Source organism: Marmota marmota, unplaced genomic scaffold (assembly GCF_001458135.2).
Source record: "Marmota marmota marmota unplaced genomic scaffold, marMar, whole genome shotgun sequence".
Classification (NCBI taxonomy): domain Eukaryota; kingdom Metazoa; phylum Chordata; class Mammalia; order Rodentia; family Sciuridae; genus Marmota; species Marmota marmota.
Window position 1 is genome coordinate 42,281,653 of NW_026000108.1, and position 20,355 is coordinate 42,302,007.

Sequence of the window (20,355 nt, forward strand, 5' to 3'; positions counted from 1 at the left end):
ATATGGAGGGTAATTACAAAAAGCAGGCCCTTCAGCTAAACCTCATCAACTCTGCACTGCCAGCACAAGCACAAACACATGAACCCTGTCCCTTCCAGTCCAGGGCTGCCCTTGTGTGTGCAAACTGCCTGCCGACTGTGGCAGATGGGGCTGTGAGCACCCCCTGCTGCAAGTTGGCATTGTGTACCCAGGAGTCCCTTTCTCACCATCTAAATTCTCTGCAGTTACAGGCCTGGCTTCCTACCTTCTCATTTAGTGTGGCTTCTTGTTCAGGTGCCACGGCAGCTCGGATCTTTCTAAATGTGTAATCTGAGACAGTGGGTTTTTTTAGTGGTTGCATTTGTATTCCAGAACTGCAGTCTGTTCTGCAGTTCATCCTTTGAAGAATTGCACCTGCCCAAGAGGCACATTTTCACCACTTTTTTTTTTCCACCAGAAACCTTTTTCTTTATTTATTTATTTCTTTATTTGTAACTGGGTTTTGAGCCCAGAGGCACTTTACCATTGAGCTACGTTGAGCCTGGTCCTTTTTATTTTTTATTTTGAGACAGAGTCTTGCTAAGTTGCTTAGGGCCTTGCTAAATTGCTGAGACTGGCCTTGAACATGGGAATATGGGCATGGACCACCACACCTAATTTAGGGCCCTTTTTCTTTTAGTTTTTTGGTACACTCAGTACTCTGTGACTTTGGAATGATTATGTCAAAACATTTTTGCCAAGTCCTAGATGGGAACATTATACTTTACTTTGCCTTCATTCCTTGAACAAGTATGTACTGATCACTTACCAAATGAGATTTTCTGCTTGAGCAGAAAAAGAACTGGGACAGAGATGAAAAAGATTCCTTCCTGCCTTGAAGGAACTGAAGTCCTACACAGGAGCAGTGTACATGTACACAGTGTCTGAGAGTTAAAGAGTTCTTAGCACAGAGGTGATCTCGTCCAGGAACCAGCAACCACTAATCATTTTAGGCTTGTGACGTTAAGCCACACAGCATGACTCTCCTTTGTGCTATCCTTTGTAGCACAAAAGCAGTCAAAGACAGTGGGCATGGCTGTGGACCAGTAAAATTCTGTTTATCAAAAATAGGCTGCAGGTGCTTTGGCTCTCCATTTACTATAACCCATATCAATCAGAGTAGGAAAATTAGTCATATAAAGATTAAATGACCCTCACAAGTAAATACAGTCACCATTGGCAGAACAAATAGCATCCTGTCCTTTGATTCCAAAACTAGGGCTCATTTCACTGTACCCCAGCCCTCCTGCTTGCCAGTGTTTCCTGGGCCAAGCTGGGCAGACACAAGATAGAGCGCTGCTGTCGCTGGATTCCCTGCAAGGCATTCTGATCCAGACTGACCTTATATCTTAATCTGTGCTGTAGGTTGCTCCAGTTAAACCGTCTCGGCCAAAAAGACACTTCTCTTCTGCTGGCACCATTGAAAGTGTCAACCTCGATGCCATCCCCCTGGCCATCGCTCGCCTGGACAACAGTGCTGCCAAGCACAAACTGTCTGTTAAGCCAAAAAACCAGAGGGTGTCAAAGAAGCACAGGCGGCTTGCCCGGGTGCGTAGAGCATGTCCTGGCTGACCTGACAGGTGCCCTTGCTTGCTGGGCACTAATTCTGCCAAGTGCATTGGTGTTGGGGTGGAGCCCTAGAAGGATCTAGGTCTCTGCACATTGGGAACTTGAGTGTACCTGCATGTGGGAATCTGCAGGTCTGTCTCCACTGCCCTTTCTGAGATGAGGCTGGTGGACTTCGGAGGGGGAGGTCACGGGTAGAGAGCTTGCCTTTCTAGCCAAAAGGCCTTTAGTCTGACTAGGGTAGACTTCTAAGCACTGGGCTTCAGGGGACATTAATGAAGTTTAAATCTCTCTTATTCTTTTTGTGTGTATATGTTGGGGGAGGCAGATACTAGGGATTGAATTCAGGGGTGCTCTACCACTGCACTACATCCCCTGCCTTTTTTTATTTTTTATTGTGAGACAAATTTCATGAAATTGCCCAGACTGAGCCTCAGACTGGCCATTGCTCCACCTCAACCTCCCAAGTAGTTGGAATTATAGGCAAGCACCACATGCCTGACCCAAATCTCTTTCTTTGTTCATCTTCCTACTTTTTTTTAATGTTTATTTTTTTTTTTAGGTGGACATAATATCTTTTATTTTACTTTTATGTGGTGCTGAGAATCGAACCCAGTGCCTCACGCATGCTAGGCGAGCGCGCTACCACTTGAGCCACATCCCCAGTCCCCATCTTCCTACTTTTGGGCTATCTATTTTCCTGGTGTTCATTTATATTAAGAAAAAGGAATTTGGAAATGACAGAAGGGCTAGAGGGTAGACCATAAAGAGGAAATTTTTCCCTCCCAGTTTACTCTTGCTTGGTGTGACCCTTGCCTGATTTCACCTTCACACTATTCCATATTCTATCCATTGAGGAAACTTCCAAGATTCCTAATGGAGACCTGAAGCCTCGAATAGTTCTGGATACTACATAGGCCATGTTCTTTCTTATACATCCCTATTATGCAGTTTATAAATTAGACAAGAGATTAATTTATAAATTAGGTAAGAGATTAACAACAATTATAACAATTTACTGTAATAAAAGTAAATGTTGGACACAGTGGCATACACCTGTAATCCCAGCTGCTGGGGAGGCTGAGGCAGGAGGATTTACAAATTCAAGTCCAGCCTAGGCAACAGTGGCGGCAAGTCGTCATCTGAAAGGAATTAAAAGAGAGAGAGAGTGTGTGTGTGTGTTTGTGTTATTTAAAATGTGTAAATTATTCCAGGAACTTCCATTTAATATTTGGTTAAGGGCAGGTAACTGAAATCATGGGAAGCAAAACCTTGGATAAGGGGAGACTGCTGTGTGAGAACACCTGTCCCTTTTGAGACTGACAGGGCCGCCTGCATTGTGAATAGGAAGAGTAAGGGTTTTCTGCGAGAAAAGTGAAAGACTAATTCTATTTCCCTTCCCCCTGTTAGGATGGACAAAATGAACCAGGTGGCCTTGATAGGCAGCCTTCCCTGGACCAAAATGGACACCCAGGAGAAGACAAGCACATGTGGCTTGAAGAGGAACCCGAGCTGCTGGATTCTGAGGAAGAGAAGAGACACCAAGAAGACTACTGGCGAGAACTAGAGGCCAAGTGCAAGAGGCAAAAGGCAGAAGCAGCAGAGAAGAGACGCCTGGAAGAGCAGAGGCAGCAGGCCCTGGAGAGGAGGCTGTGGGAAGAGAACAGAAGGCAGGAGCTCTTGGAGGAGGAGGGCGATGAAGTGGGGGGCGAAGAGGAGGAACTCCAGCTAGAAATGGAAAAGGAAAGGGGGCCTGGGGAAGGGCTGCAGCGGGGCCCAGAAGAGCAAGGTTGCCGAGAACAAGAACAGAGGGAGCCGGAGGACGGAGAGCGCCTGGAGGCTGAGGAACGGAGTCCCCTGCAGGAAGAGGCCCAGCGGCTGGAAGAGCTGAGGCAGCGCGTAGCCGAGAGGCAGCGTGAAGCCGAGAGGCAGCGGCAGGAAGAAGAAAAGGAGTTGAAGGAACTCCGAAGGCTGGAGGCGCAACGGCAGGAGGAGGAGGCCAGAAGGCTGGAGGAGCAGAGGCAGCGGGAGGAGCTGGAGGCTCAGAGAAGGCGGGAGCAGGAGGAAAGGAAACGACTGGAGGAGCTCAGACAGCAGCAAGAGGAAGAGAAGCGAAGACAAGAGCTGATACAGCAGGAGGAAATGGAGGCTCCTGGGCCGCAGGAGGCCCCGAAGGAGCTTGGGGATACGCTACAGAGGCCACAGAGTCCGGAGGAAGAGAGGCAGCCACAGGTAGAGGCCCGCAGAGGCCCGAGGAGCGCCCTGCAGAATGGCTTTGAGGAGAAGCCAGAAGATGGAGAAGACCTAGAACTCAGAAGGCAACGAGAAAGCTCCGAGCAGGAGCAGAAGCAAGACGCGGGGCAGGCAACAGAGCAGCCTGGGAAGAGGGGCGACTTTCGCGAGGATGATCGTCGCGTCGTGGAGGACCGGAGAGAATCAGCCAAAATGGACCCTCCCCAGCAGCAAGAGGAGCAGAAGGAAGAAACGCTGCCCCTGGGGGAGAAGAACGAAGCCTCCACTCCAGAAAAGGAGAGAAAGGTGGAGGAGCTCAGGTGGCAGGAGGTGGATGAGAGGCAGACCATGCCCAGGCCCTACACGTTCCAGGTGTCCTCAGGAGGGAGACAGATTCTCTTCCCCAAGGTCAATCTGACCCCCGTGACCCCCGCCAAGGACGCGGGACCCAGCCCGGCTGCGCAGGAACCCAAGGCCCCCAGAGCCAGCGCAGCCTCGCACGCCCTGCCCTCCACCCTGAGCATCCCCCATACCGCCATCCTGGTCACTGGAGCTCAGCTCTGCGGCCCCGCTGTCAACCTGAACCAGATCAAGGACACGGCGTGCAAGTCCCTTCTGGGCCTGTCGGAAGAGAAGAGGCACGTGGACGTCCCTACTGTGGAACAGCCCGTCCGCGCCCCGGGAGAGTCCCGGGGAGGCGGCGGGAAAGCCAGGCCTCCGCAGGAGTCGCAAAGCAGTGTGACCGCACTGGCCGAGTGGGCCTCCATTCGGTCCAGGATCCTGAAGAACGCCGAGAGCGAGCCGCGCGGCGACAGAGAGCAGGCAAGGCCAGCGGAGGAGCCCACTCCCAGGGCCCGATCTGACTCCCGCGGGAACCTCCGCAAGACCCCGCCCGTGAACGCCAAGTTCTCCATAATGCCCGCCTGGCAGAAATTCGCAGACGGTGGCACCGAGACCCCCAAACAGAATACGGAGGCAGAGAGCATTAGAAAAAGACCCGGGCCCGGCGAAGAGACAGCGGCCCCGCCCTCGCCTGTTAGTACCCAGGAGCCCCGAAAGGGTCCAGAGAAGCCAGAGGTGCGCCACGAGCCAGCAGACACCACAGAGGGGTGCAAATTTGCCAAAGACCTTCCATCTTTCCTTGTTCCAAGCCTGCCTTCCCCTCCGCAGAAAGCGGTCCACACGGAATCCACAAGCACTGCGCACAGCGAGGCCACAAGTGGTGTAGCAAAGCCAGACCCCGGGATGCCAGGTGCAGAGGAAAAAGCCTCACCTTTTGGAATAAAGCTGAGAAGGACCAACTACTCCTTGCGCTTCCACTGCGACCAACAAGCGGAACAAAAGAAGAAGAAGAGGCACAGCAGCACGAGTGACAGTGGCGATGGGGGGCCTCCTGCCGGGGCCAGCGCCAATGCAGACAAAGAGACAGAGGGCGTGGCCCCCAAGCCTGGCCCATCCCTCCCCCAGGAAAGGAAGCAAGTCCTAACCCCTCGAAGGGACTCTGCTGAAATCCCTGCCAGCCACCCTCCTCCTGCAGCCCAGCCGGGACCCCCACCGTCCAGCAGCCAGGCCCCAGCTCCAGAGCACGACAAGGGAGCAAACAAGATGCCACTAGGGCAGAAACCAGCACTGGCTCCCAAGCCTGCCAGCCAGACCCCGCCGCCATCCCCGCTCTCCAAACTAAGCAGGCCCTACCTGGTAGAGCTGCTGGCTCGCAGAGCTGGGAAGCCAGACTCTGAGCCCAGCGAGCTGTCCAGAGAGGGCCAGGAGGGCCAGGAGAGCAGTGGTACCCAGCCACCATCACCACCACCCCCAGAGGAAAGGAAGGGACAGAAGAGGGAAGAGGATGAGGAAGAGGTGCTGGAGAAGAAACCTTCTTCCCCACCTCTGTCTACCACTCTGCTAGAGAGACCTTCCCAAACGCCTGAGGCAGGGAGGAAAGGTAGGTATTGTAAGGTGGAGCCTTGGTCTCTGTCCAGCTCATATATGCAAGAGCCTCAAATGCTGGCTGGAGTAGCCAGTGACTGATAGAGGCCAGACACCATTCTCAAAGGACACTCACTCATAGTCATAGTGAGACCCTTGTTATTTGATATGAAATATAGTCCTAATTAACAAAGACGTCATTAACCATTCTAAGGGAGATGTGCAGTGATGGAAAAAAAAAAAAACCTAGTTTCCCCGACCAATGTCTGTGCTCTGCCTCTGGGCAGTAGCTGCACTGAGGTGGGAGGTTAGGGGCTTCAGACATCCCATCCTGTCTATGGGTCCCCTCTATGAATGCTCAGCTTTCACTTAATTTTATGTAAAATGCCCTGCAAATGCAGCCTCACATCCTCCCCAAAGTCTTGCCATTGTGAAGTCCTCCTATAAAGAAATTTCAGAGCACCCTTTACTTCTGGCCAACCATGATGATTCTTTTCTTTCTCTTTCTACATATGTATACTTTTTCTTTTTTCTCTGAACTACATCCTTTTTATTTTGAGACAGGGGCTTTCTAAATTGCCAGGGTTGGCCTCGAACTTGCAAACTTCCTGTCTCAGCCTCCTGAGTAGCTGAGATTACAGGCATGCTCCACAGCACCCAACTCCTAACATCCTTTTTAAATTATCCACTTACCTAGCTTGTTTTTCTGAATGCACATGTTGAGCAGCAGCTTCTAGACTGTTTCTCCCTAATGATTTCTGTTTGTCCTGCTGAATGATGGGTCCATTTTTAGTTTTGACATTAGCTTTTGTGTTGTTACTTTTCTGGCATCTGCAGATTCCCTCTCAAGGCTTGGCCTGTTCTGTTGCTCACTTTCTCTCTCCCTAAAGAAAGCAAGCTCATGCTTGCTTCTTTCTTTTAGACATGATCCTTCAATTATTGTAATTTTCTCACCAAAACTATTATTGCTCAGCATTCAGATTTTGGGCTGTCAGTATCTGCCAATTGAATTTTTCTTGATACAGGGAAAAAAAACAAAAACAGAAGCAAGACCCCCACACACACCCCCACCTTATGAGACCTGCTGCCTCCATTCATGGGTGTTTTGCTATTCAACTTGCTGCCAGGGCTGACCAGATTTGTTTAACTGAACACCCCGTCAGGATAAAAATGTTAAGCATAGACTTCCAATTTATTTGTTGGTCATATACATGTGGTACCATCATTAACTAGCGCCCCTGGGACATCATGTATATTTGGAGTGAAGTTCATTGTAACAACAGTGGATGCTTTGCAAATCATGGTGCCATGTTTTATTTTCTTTGGCCAACTTCTTGTCAAATCTGATCTCTTCATAAAGTGGCAGGCAAAGAGCTCTGCTATTTTCTGATGCTTGCATTCTGTAGTAAATTGAATCTAAGGAGTTCTTTTATGCCATTTGTCCATCTTGTAAAAGATCATTTAGTTAAAAGAGATAGGATATTCCATGCAATCATCTAACTATGGAACCTTCCACTATGCTAAAAGCAAGAATTAGTGAGAACAACGATGCCGGTCCTTCCCAACCTCCCCCAACATCCCCCATAAAGTAGCCCTCCCAGCTTCCCTCATGATTCTTTAAACATCCTATTTGTTATATATAGTCTTTGGCTATGTGGGCTAAGTGAGTATGTCAGTATGTCTGAGTATTAAATATTAGAAAAGCATTTTTTATTTTTATACTTAAGTTTTAAATTAGATAAGTAGAAATTCTAATCATTTCTTTCTTCACCCCAGTGAATTGTCTTGCAAATCCCCTAGGGTGTAGGCACCCTTTTTTGAAGACCACTGCTTTACAAAGAGGTCTGAGTTCTGGAGGCTGAACAGGCCTCCAGAATATGTAGGCCACGCCCTCTGCCACTCCCTCTGCCAAGCCACTGTATTGATTTTGAACCCACCTCATGGGAATGGGTTGTACTATGTACAGACTTTGATTACTGGTATCATCTCATTCTAGAATTCCTACCTATTGTGGTATGCAGAACAGATAAATAATTAAGTACACCTTTCTCCAAGAAATAACCTTTGGGAGTAGTGACTTGAACCCTGTAACTGCAGGTATCACTTGCCTGTCCCTTAGAATTGGAAGACAGGAACTTGAGTTCACTGAATTTAGAATGAAAGACAATAGGTTTAAATTGCAACAAAATCAATTTTTAGTTAGGAATTATAAACTTGCTTCCTAAAAAAGTTATGCAGTTGACAGAGAGCATCCCTGTCTGGTAAAACCTTGATAAAATGAAAGATTTCATTGTGTTTGGATGATTTCAACAGCAGTCCTTCTTTGGACAACTTCCAAGTACATTTATTTACACTATTCCTGAGACGCTCACCAGCACATATGTTAGATAGTTTTGGCTCTGTTTTGTAGATGTGGACAACAGTATCTGTAAAGTTGGGTGTTTTCCTGGCATCCACAGTGGTAACACCAGCATGAGTTCTTTCCTACGATAAATTTTCTCCCCATCACTCTACAGCTGCCCCTGGTAATCCTCACCTGGCATTTGTAAAATTCTGAAAGCCTTTGAACACTTTTTACAGCTAGGGATGGTGGCACATACCTGTTATCCCAGCAACTTGAGAAGTTGAGGCAGGAGGAATGCAAGTTCAAGGCCAGCCTGGGCAATTTACTGACACCCCTATTTCAAAATAAAATTTTAAAAATGGGCTGTAGATGTAGTTCAGTGGTAGAGAACTGTACTCAGTTTCAAGCACTGAAAAAAAAAATTGTCGATCTGTATGAGTTGGTTTTTTGTTTCGTTTTTTAGGTTTTTTTGTAGTTTCAGTCCCTTTTCTATTATTAAAAATCCCTCACTTTCAGTAACAGTAGCCTCATGTTAGTAACTAATAAGTTCCATCCAGAGTAATAATAATAAAAAGTTTTTTTTCAATTAAAATGTCTCCCTTCTGGGACTTGGGATGTGGCTCAAGTGGTAGTGCACTCACCTGGCATGCGTGAGGCACTGGGTTCCATCCTCAGCACCACGTAAAAAAAATAAAGATATTGTGTCCACCTTAAAAAAAAAACCTCAAAAATAAATATTAAGAAAAAAATGTCTCCCTTCTCCCACCTGGCCTGCTTAGGTCTGAAATCCCTTAAGTGGGGATGTGGACATGGCCAGTTCTCCCTTTGCTTTCATCCCAGAAACTGGCTCTGGAGCTAGAGGAAAGGAAGGGAGAGAGGTGAAACATTTTGAGGTTCATTCTTCTTGGGTGCAGTGCTATTTCTTCTGTGGGTTCCTCAGATACCTCGCCTGTCTCCCTCCACTTTTTCTCCTTCTCTGCAATGCTCTTACTATCAGTAGATCTCCTCCAATCTCCTCTTCCCCCTGCGCCCTGGTTCTCAATCCATCTGCCCATCTCTGTCTCATAGCCCACCTGTGGACCCCAGACACCACTCACACAGCCTTTGCCCCAGCATACACTCTTCTCCATCTGCCAAGAGGAAGACACTTTTATTCTTCTTCCCATTTTTTGAGAAAGGAGAAGCACTTTTATGGATATATGATTGGGGAGAAACACTGTGAGTCCAAGGTAGCTTCATCCAAACCACAGATTCTGTATCCCTAATACACCCCACCATCACAGAACTGCAGCCACCATCTCTCCTCCACCTCTGACCCCAAGCAGAGGTTTGGGTTTTTTTTTTTTTTTTCATTTTAGTCAATTACAAATGTATTCAATTATATTTTGAAGGCATTTTTGACCCTTATGATAAGCACCAGTCAATGTTTTTGGCAGGCTGCTTCAGACTGAAATTTTAGTTCAAAATTCTCTTTTGTATAATAGGTTTATATGAAAATCATTTAGGTCTTGGCAGTTTGGTTAGAAGTTTTACAAACAAGTGCTCCACAATTCTTGGGTGGGAAACAGGAACTCATCAGGTTAGTTCCAGTATATGTAAACAACTCAGTACCGAAGAAGCTTGAGGGGCAAAGACTTTTTTCAAATTTTCCAGTTAACTGAAAAATTATCAAAACTCTCCTTTCAATTTCACTTTTTTATTTTGTTTTTAAACCTTCTGATTTAAATATTTTTTTCTTTTTTAAAATTTTTTTAGTTGTAGTTGGACACAATATCTTTATTTTATTTATTTTTATGTGGTACCTCACACATGCTAGGCGAGTGCTCTACCACTGAGCCGCAACCTCAGCCCTGTTTTGTTTTTCTTTCTTGTGTTAGATCATACCTGAATCTTTATTTGATGATTAGGGACATTGCAATGTGCAAGTTTCATTATGAGGATAAATTATCTATGTACAGCCTTATAGAAGATGGAAAATTAAGCAGGGGACCTGAGTTTGTAGCTCAGTGGTAGAGCGCAAGGCTCTGGGTTCTATCCCCAGTCCCAAAAAGAAAAAGGAAAATTAATTAGAATCTGCTTTTATTGCCTTTATTATTATTGTTGTTTAAATTCCTCATTGAAACTTTCTAATTTGTTTTCTCATCATTTGGTCTTTGTCCTCACCCCGGAGCACAATATAAAAAAGTCAGTTGACCAAGAGCTCTGGTGGCAAGATTCTGGACTGTCAAAGAGTAAACTTCTGTCGGATTACAAAAGAACAGGACTAGAATAAGCCCCTTTCCTTTGACTTGGTAAAGAATCCAATTCAAGAATGATTGTCTCTTTACTTTTTACTTGAGAGTAAAGAAGAGGAACCTTTGTCTCATAGACATAAGTAATAGTTACAGCTCATTTTTGTAGAGTGACAACTATATGCCAAGCATTGTTCTAAATATTCTGATCACCAGTATTGTTCCAAATATCCTCATCAGATAAGGCATGTGCTATTATTTTCATTTTATTTATTAGAGAACTAAAGGTAAAGTAGCTCTTCTACAGTCACAAGATCAAAGCCAGACCTGCCCAGTGTCAGAGCCCCATACTTACTCTGATACCAACCACCACCTGCCAGGTGTGAATCCCCCATTGCAGTGACTGGAAGTCAGAAGACTCAGGCACAACTGGTTTACTGTGGATGCTGGTACTCCCAGCAGACAGATGAGGGCATCGGACCAAAATCATGGGATTCTCCCTGTGTTCCTCAGAGCCTTGCTACCCTCAGCAGCTCCTGAGGCAGAGCAGTGCCTGTTTGTCTTTCAAACATTGGGGTTCCACATAGAATGTTGTCTGCAAGAGTGGTGTGCAGGGACATGGCTATTGCTAAAAAATAAATTTCATTAAAGCAGTGAATTCAAAGAAAAACAACCTTGAGCCATATAACTGTCTTGGTCTCCTGTAGACATGAGATTTGATGACACTGAAAATTTATTTTTCTTGCAAAGTAGCTTCTTCCATGTCTAAGGAAGAGAAATGCCCCTTTTTCTATTGATCAAAGATGATACTTTCCCACCCAGTGGAGCCCCTCGGGCAACAGCACAGATTTGTGTGAAGAAGGAATATTTCCTAGGCTTATTAATATGCCACAAGACTTAGGGGGTAAGGAACTGAGACAAGTTAGCAGTTAATTTCACAGCCAACCTCTTTTGTCTTTTTCCCCACAGAGAAGCCGGTGCTTCATAGTAGGCACTCTTTAGATGGCTCCAAAATTACAGAGAAAGTTGAAACTGCCCAGCCACTGTGGATAACGTTAGCACTACAAAAGCAAAAGGGGTTTCGTGAGCAGCAAGCAACCCGAGAGGAGAGAAAGCAAGCCCGAGAAGCCAAACAGGCAGAAAAGCTCTCCAAAGAAAACGTGAGTAGCCTGCTCCACTGCTTTAATTTTGTTAGTCTAAGTTTGACCCTCTTTTAAGTCACAAGAACTAAAGAAAGAGAGGGAGACAGACAGGAAGAGAAATGATAGGAGAGGATGATAGAGTTTATAGAAAGCAGAGTGGTAAATAAATTGACCACTTTTAAAATGGGGGACCAGCCAATCATGGTGGCATACACCTGTAATCCTAGTTACTTGGGAGGCTAAGGCAGGATGATTGCAAGTTCAAGCCCAGTACCACAAGAAAAGAAGGAGAGGAGAGAGAGGAGGGGAGTGGGTGTGGAAGGGGAGGGGATGAGGAGAGGAAGGAAGAATTGAAGGAACAAAGGATTGATCTGAGATGATATATACATAGTAGGGATCCACACACAACATAAGTATAGTAGTTCTCCTTATCTGAGGTTTCATTTTTCATGGTTACTTGAGTTCAACAGTGGTTCCAGAAATAACAATTTATGAGTTTTAAATTTATGAGTTTTAATAGTGTGATAAAATCTCATGCCATCCCATTCCATCCTTTGGGACATGAATCATCCCTTTGTCCAGTGTTTCTACACTGTATGTACTACCTCCCTGTTAGTTACTTGGTAGCCATCTTGGTTATCAGATCAACTGTCACAGTATCACAGTGATTGTATTCATTTTACTTAAGAATGGCCATAGGGGCTGGGGCTGTAGCTCAGTGACAGAGCACTTGCCTGTATGCATAAGGCACTAGGTTTGATCCTTAGCACTGCAAAAACAATAATAAAACACAATAAAGGTATGCCATCCATCTACAATGACCAAAAAAATGGCCATGAAGCATAAGAGAAGTGATATTGGCAATTTGAATATGCCAAAGTGAAACTGTGGAGTATTTTATTGGTGTGTAAAGGTGAAAGTTCTTGACAATATGAAATATATCAACATTGCTAACATCTAAGGTAAGAACAAAACATAGTATATGAAGGGTTCATTACTGTCCATGATTTCTGCAATCTACAGGTCTTAGAATAGATCCCTCACGGATAAGGGGAGAGTACTGTATATGAAAAATATGAAAATGATTTTATTTGAGCAGCAGTCAGAGAGCAAATCCAGAGCCTGTTCTGTAACCTGATTTCATAGTCAGCTTGATGGGGCTTTTCTGGAGAATGACTTTCCTTCCTTGGTACACGGGCGCTGAGCTGCTCCCTCACTGGGGGCCAGGCTTGAGCACACATTGCTCATAAGTGTGTCCCAGCCCTTCCTATGGGAACAGAGGTCAGAGCTGGCAGATGGAACAGGACTTGAAGCTCTCCAGTTCAGGCATTTCCACATCACAGGTTGAAAACATGCTTTCCCTGTCTCTGCCCACCCAGGTCAGTGTGAGCCCGCAGCCTGGAAGTGGCAGTGTCAGCAGAGCAGGTTCCCTGCACAAATCCACAGCTCAGCCAGAAGAGAAGAAGCCTGAGACTGCAGTGTCCAGGCTCGAGCGCAGAGAACAACTGAAAAAGGCCAACACTCTCCCTACATCTGTGACAGGTAGGGAGCTGGTCCATTCCTGTTTGATTTTGGTTGCACGTTTCTCTTAGGACATGCTTAATTTCCTATATGTTCTCACTAGCAAGCACTTTGGGCATCACAGAGTGAAGTCTAGAACCCCATTCATAAACTTGCATATTGATAAAGCTCATCCAATAAAGACCACCAGGAACTTGCCTTCTATCAGTGGTATGATGGTAGATGTTTAGCCATCAGCTCTTCTGGGCGTGGAGAAACCTCTTAGTAGCATTTGCCATTTTCCATGGTGTAAATTCTTCCACTGTGGCCAATTTGAAGCTACTAACGTGACATTAACTGGTCAACTGGCCTAATTTTTTTTTTTTTTTTTGGTGGAGGAGTCAGGAATTGAACCCAAAGTGCTAGGGATGTGGCTTAGTGCTAAAATGCCCCTGGGAATCCCCAGTATCCCCAGAAAAAGAAAAAAAAAAAGATAAATGTGTGAAATCTCATATCTAAAATCTCCTACCTTGGAGCTCTATACCTTAGTTGGAAGTGGAAACTGCTTCTTTGTGTCCTAGTGACCCATGGTGGCTCAGATGCTCCAGGCAAAACTATGACGGTCCCTTCTCACTGCTGTGATTTTAAACAGCATTTCTTATAGTCTAAGATTTGCAGTTAAGTTTCTCAGCACTGTGTCCTTGATGTTAATTAACAACAGGAGTTTGGGGGTTTGTTTGTTTGTTTAGTATATATGTTGCCAAAGCAATAACAATTTTCATATTTTCCTAACACATAAAAGATACTTTTTTTAAAAAACAATCTTTATTCTGTTAAAAGATAAAATGATCCAATAGTTTCCACTGTTTTCTTATTACAACTCACATGGAAGATAGATAAATCTGAACATATTTCCTCCCAGGAGTTAACATAGCATCTCTTTTCCCTATTTGGCAGCAATGTTGCCCAAAGAGCATCTATCTTAGTCTATTTTCTGCTGATGTAACAAAATACCTGAAACTTCATAGTTAATAAAGAGGGTCTCTCTTTTTTTTTTTTTTTAGCTCATAGATAAGGAAATCCAAGATTAGGCAGCTGCATCTGGTGAAGGCCTTTTGCTATTAAGGTAGAAAGAGGATGGGCAAGCCGGGCATGGTGGCACACACCTGTAATCCCAGCGGCTTGGGAGGCTAAGGAAGGAGAGTTCAAAGCCAGCCTCAGCAACTTAGTGAGACCCTCAGCAACTAAGCAAGACCCTGTCTCAAATAAAATTTTTAAAAGGGCTGAGGACATGGTTTAATGGTTGAGTGCCCCTGGGTTAAATCTCCAGTACCAAAAAAAAGAAAGAAAATGGATGGGCAAGTGGGTGGAAAAGAGAAAAGGGAGGTGAATTTATGTGCTAGCTAGCCTATTCATGTAATAAAAACATTCATCATCTATTCAGAAGGCTTGCTCCCATGACCCAAGAACCTTCCTGTCAGCACCACTTTCCAACACTGTCACACTGAGGAATTAAGTTTCCAAAAGATGAGCTTTTGGGGGTCACAAACTGTAGCAGTGTCCCAACCACCAGGCCACGCTTCTCTCTGGTTACCTGGTCCCTGAGATCTGGCTATATAAAGAGGTCTCAATATTAAACATGTATTAACTACTTGGTGAGATGGTGGGGGTGCTTTCTGTTTGAAAAAAACATTTTAGAACACTGTAATTTCTCTAGAAACTCCATGGGCATTATCATTGGCTTTTACATATAGGAATTAAAGATAGGTAGGATGGCAGCAGGAAGGGAAAGAGGGAATTTCTTTCAAAATAAAATAAAAGCTCTGAAATTGAAGAGCGCATACCTTTCCCTGCCTGATTGGAAGTACAAAAGGGAAATCACAACTCAACAGTGGCTCCAGTTTAATGAAACAGACATTTTCTGAAGTATTTGTCTTTCAATCACTATTGCCTGAGTTCTAGAAGCATATGTGTAGGCAATGGGGTGGGGGCGGGGGCAGTCACTAAATGTGATCCAAAGAGAAGATGTGAACCCTCTCACTTTCTCACAAAACTCTCTCGCAGAAGCCTGTAAGCTCTGGTAAAGATGTGGGAGCTACTGGGGTTGTGGCTCAGTGGTAGAGCACTTGCCTTGCACATGTGAGGCACTGGGTTCGATCCTCAGCACCACATAAAAATAAATAAATAAAGGTAGTGTTCATCTACTACTACAAAAAAAAAAAAAAAAAAAAAAAGAAGTGAGAGAATGCAAAGGAATTCCTAGAAGACTGTAAGTCACAAGAGCTGGCAGGATTCTTGAGACTCAGATGGAGGGACCCAGGGGATGTTTTGTGGAGGAGGCAGCTATTAACCCTGCCAGATTGATGGATTCAAACTGCTTTGATCTTTTTCTTTATGGGATTGACTGGTTGTATAACAGGAATTACAAAATTTGCCTTTATTTCTTGTATTCATGCAGGCATAGCTATTGTGTACAGAAAACTAGGCTTCTAGAAATCCACTGAAATTCGAACTTACTGCACTGTGATCACTGTAACTCTCTAAGCAAGTTATAACCACATAGCTTGCTTTCCCCAGATCTTCTCACTGAAGCCCACCTAGGAACTTGCCTCTCTTGTGTTTCAGTTTTCCTCATCACACCGATAATTCAAAATGTGCTTCTGCAGTAAGAGATGGGGAGATGTGGGCTACAAAATCTCATTTAGGGCTGGGATTGTGGCTTAGCGGTAGAGTGCTCGCCTAGCACATGCAAGGCCCTGGTTCGATCCTCAGCACCACATAAAAATAAATAAAATAAAGATATTGTGTCCAACTACAACTAAAAAATAAATATTTTAAAAAATTTTTCATTTAGATAAGATACATATTTGTGCAACATGGTGCCTATGATTAATAAGAATCTATTCTTGAAAAATGCTAACAGTAGATTTTAAATGTACTCAGCACAAAAAGGTAACTTTGTGAAGGAATGCATGTTAATTAGCTAGATTTTGCTATCCCACAATGTGTATATATATTTAAAACATTATGATATACACAGTAACTACATATAATTCTGTTAATTAAAAAAAATTTTTTTTAATGTGGTTCTGACTTATTCCTTTCTCTTTTTGCTTCCAAACAAAATATAGTGGAGATCTCAGACTCAGCTCCCCCAGCACCACTGGTGAAAGAAGTCACCAAGAGATTCTCCACCCCAGATGCTGCCCCTGTGTCCACGGAGCCAGCCTGGCTGGCTTTGGCCAAAAGAAAAGCGAAGGCCTGGAGCGACTGTCCACAGATTATTAAGTAAAAAGTGACTCTTACCCATTCCTATTGCCTGTTATTGGCTCCTCTCTTGCCCTTTTTATTTATTTATTTTTTATATGAGGTAAAGAAACCAAGTTAGGGAAAAGAAGCATGTTTTATAGGTTCTATAATAATGTTTAGAAACTGAACTGGTGGTGTTCATTGTAAAGAGTGGATTTGCACAACCCTAGGTCCTGGTGCCTTGAGCTCCCCCTAATTCTCAAGAGTCAATTCCATCCAAGGGACCACATGAAGCAAAATGTCCAAACTAATAGCTCCTCTTGAAAGCCTACCGTGCTCATCCCATGGTCCTTCCACATGTGTACACCCACACACCATTCAGGACATGTACTTTTGCCAACCTTTGTAATGTTTTTTTGATTCTCTACCCTTAATTTCTTCTATCCAAAACATGAGTGTTACCATATATTTGGGTGCATCTACTCTTTCTACAACAATGATAAAAGGATTTTATGTGAGTTAGAACAAGAATGCCTATCCTCCTGAAGGCAGTAACTGGGAATCACAAGGAGCAGTCTGCCTCCCAATTCTGTGCCCATGTCCAGTTTTCATGAATTCCCCTGCCCCAAAGCTATCAGATGGAAGGCAAATCCATTCACTCTTCTAGCACACTGTGGACCCACAATACCATCAACACAGTGTGAGTCTCTGTCATACTAGTACCCTCAAGGACATGTGAAACATGCGGCCCAGTTGGCTCCTAGGGAACATTTTTTATTTAATGTGGCAAAGAAAGGAGATCCCATATTAATTACAAGTTCTTGTTCTAGCTCTGAGACTCTCTACCTAGAGCATGTGGGTCATAAGGTATCCAGGCTACATCCCAGGCTTACTGAATCAATCCTGTGAGACCAGGGCCAGGAATGCACATGCTGGCAAGAATTTTTGAGGTGATGCTAATGTATCTAATGTTATGAACCTTGGGATTCACTTATTCTAATGTAGTCTCATTTTCTAGACTCTGAAGGGGCAGCTCATTCAAACAAAAGTGAGATAATAATAATAAACAGCTACCTAAACCAGCCATTAATTAGAAAGATACGTCAGGCTATTGACATTACATGTCTCTGAAGATTCCCTTTGGTCTTTAGGGAAAATTTGCAGAAAGCCAAGATTTGAAGCCTTTGTACTAAGGATTTCCTGCAGGAATTTTTTTTTTCTTTGCTATAATTGAACAATTCATACTTAGAGTCAAATGTTCAGTAGCATTTAAAATTCAGAGTATTCACCTTGCTACCTTTAAAAAACATCTCAGAGTTTTAAGTGGCCTTGTTATTATCATACACATGTGCATACTAAAAAAGGATTTTGCAATTTCAAAGCCACACATATTTATTTTTATTTCCCTAAATTTGCTTTACACAGAACACAAACATACCAGCAAATCCTTTCCCACCACATACTGTGGCACTAACTTTATATTTCATGGTATTGGCATATTCCCCTTTTCATAGATTCTTACTCCAAAATGTAGGTGCAAATTCTTGGCCCAGTGCAGGGGGAATTACATCCATTTTCCTCTCCTACAAAAACATTTTATAGTATTCATTATTACTTTTCTAGTATACATTATTACTTTTACTCAATATGCAATGTGCTGTCCTTAAAGAAAGAATGACAGCAAAGTTATTCACCATATTGAAAGCACTTTCTTTCTAGAAACAATGGCTCAGCTTCACTGTAGCAGCTGGCATGTGTGGCCAAATGGATAGTTGTTCTCTTACAAATTGGATTTAATATTATATATACTGGACCTTCAAACTGTTAAGAATCAATGTAACATTTTTTTATTGCTACTGGAAGCAATTAATATCCCACTGCACGTTTTCCATGCCGATGCTCATTTCTAAGTCTTATGTGTAGGCATTTGTTAGTACAATGACTTCCTCACTGATAAAACACTTTTTAATGGGAATCGCCACCTAGAACACTGGAATTATAGTGCTAAGGTAATTCTTCTGAATTGACTTTTCCTTTCATCTTATCAGCTTTGGACAATATCACAGTAATGGCAGGGAACAGATGAGGAAATAAGATCATTAACAAAGAATGGAAGATTAGTCAAGTCTGTACTGGCTCAGGTCTCATACCAAGTAGGAGAAATGCCTGAGTTAAAAATGCTCCATCTATGTTTTTTTAAGAGTCTATGGGGTAAAGGCAGTCACCATATTTATTTCTAACAACTTCTAAAAGATACATGTTTAACATTTCATTTACACATCACCCCAAATTTGCACTAAATACCAATGAAGTGTTATTTTGATTTAGTTGTGTTGTAGTCTTTTCTGAGCAACAAAACTATAGGAAAATTCTGTAAAACCATATAAAGAGCTTAAGAGTTTTTTTTTTTAATGGATGATTGTTAAATACATGAGGTTTTTGTTTTGTTTTATTTTGAATTTAAATACACTTCTGGCAAAATTATAAATGATTAACCTCTGGTTCATAGACTTATATGTAAAACTAGAGTTTTTTGTTTACTTTTTTAATTTTTCAAGTGCAATTGTTTCTTACAAATATTATTACTATTAAATTATCAGTTTAGCCAGTTATCTGCAAATGTATAGTATGTATTGTCTCTTCTTGTGACATTTAGTTTAATTGCTTATTTTAAAGCAGAAATATTAGCTACAAGTGTCTTGCAATATTTTTACCAACAATAAAGCTAAGTAGAGACTTAATGAAAATACCTTAGTGTGATTTTAATATTATTTTGGGATTTTGGTTGTATAAAGTTTTAATGTAAAATGTCCATTATTGAAGGGGAAAAGATCTTTCAATAAAAAATACCAACAAGATCTTTGGCACTGGTGGATTTCCTTTTTAAGCTGAAGTTTATACTTATTTGATGACCATCTACAAGTAGTCTCAATTACAGAGCTATTGGGAAAAAGAATTTCAAAGTGTTTTATATAGTACTTAATTATACTTTTCCTAGGTATTTTGGAGAAAATAATTAACAGGGACAAATGTTTGTTTCAATCCTGAATGACTTGAGTCTCAAGACAAAATAATCCTATAGCCTCCTTACAGTGCAGACCATGTCCAGACAGGTCAGCTTTAGTCAAGAGCCTGTGACAGTGCAGCTGGGGCTGACTCACAGGGCTGGACCAGGGTGAAGTAAGGTCAATCAGGCACTTGCCTCAGGTGCCAAAAAACTCAGTAACTAGAGAATTTTATTTTAATGCAATATTTTAAAAAATCAAAATGCAAAATAATATTTTTAAATACCACAGTGGAAAAAAGTCCAAAATATTAAGTCAAGTCAGGTTCAGGAGTACTGATTTTCCTTTTGCTGCAGGCTCCAGCGTGGCTCATCAGGACACCCCACTCTCAGCCTTGCTCAACCCAAATGTGCACAAGAACTCCAAGTGATTAAGTGATTAAGGCTTGAGATACACTGATCTAAAAGGTGAAGACAGGTCTTTTAGACAGCCAACACTAACATCCCCTGCCTGGGGCACTGTTCAAGTCATGGGTCTTGATGGGAGCACGCACTTCCTACCACAGATGTGCTTTACTATACTGCTTTGAGGGTGTAGAACCTGTTTCACTTTAAATTGGAAGAGAATGAATTGGGAGCAACTGAACAAAAGATGGAAGAACTGTGAAGAAGCCTGTAGTGATGCCAGTCATGGGGAGCAATTCCCAGTATTAATGGAGGGAACCAAAAGTGGAACATTTAGAACTTAAAAGGATAGCAACCAACTTGTGAAGAATTTGAATAGGGCTCAAGCTATGTAGCCAGGAATGCCTAAAATCACCATAGATCAATTTGAAACTACACAGTGTGTGTGGCGGTGTGGGGGTGTGTTTGTGTGTGTGTATAAATTCTACATTGGTACTTTAGTTCACTTAAAAAATATCAATTATGAGGATGTAGTTCAGTAGTAGAGTGCTTGCCAACCTGGTCTGATCCCCAGCTACACACATAAACACACACCAACAACAAAAAGGAACTTAATTTGACAGCTCCTACCTTTGAAAAGCTTTTGCTGTAAATCTCAGTGTAAATAAGTGAATGGTGAATTGCATCATTGTCTGTTTCTAACCCATTGAGTTATATTTCGATCTTTTTTTCCCACAG

The 20,355-nt window shown here is 43.1% G+C and overlaps 1 protein-coding gene across 3 annotated transcripts in view; it reads left to right on the forward strand.

Annotated features, from left to right (window-relative positions):
• Cracd (capping protein inhibiting regulator of actin dynamics) overlaps nucleotides 1-19,071 on the forward strand; it is a 237,952-nt gene extending 218,881 nt beyond the window's left edge. For all 3 annotated transcript variants that reach the window (XM_048784526.1, XM_048784528.1, XM_048784527.1), the window contains 5 exons: nucleotides 1,384-1,566; nucleotides 2,995-5,758; nucleotides 11,287-11,477; nucleotides 12,839-13,001; nucleotides 16,091-19,071. In XM_048784526.1, the coding sequence (XP_048640483.1) occupies nucleotides 1,384-1,566; nucleotides 2,995-5,758; nucleotides 11,287-11,477; nucleotides 12,839-13,001; nucleotides 16,091-16,251 (3,462 nt within the window). In that variant the 3' untranslated portion in view covers nucleotides 16,252-19,071. The remainder of the gene's footprint in view (nucleotides 1-1,383; nucleotides 1,567-2,994; nucleotides 5,759-11,286; nucleotides 11,478-12,838; nucleotides 13,002-16,090) is intronic.
• Nucleotides 19,072-20,355: the final 1,284 nt, after the last annotated feature.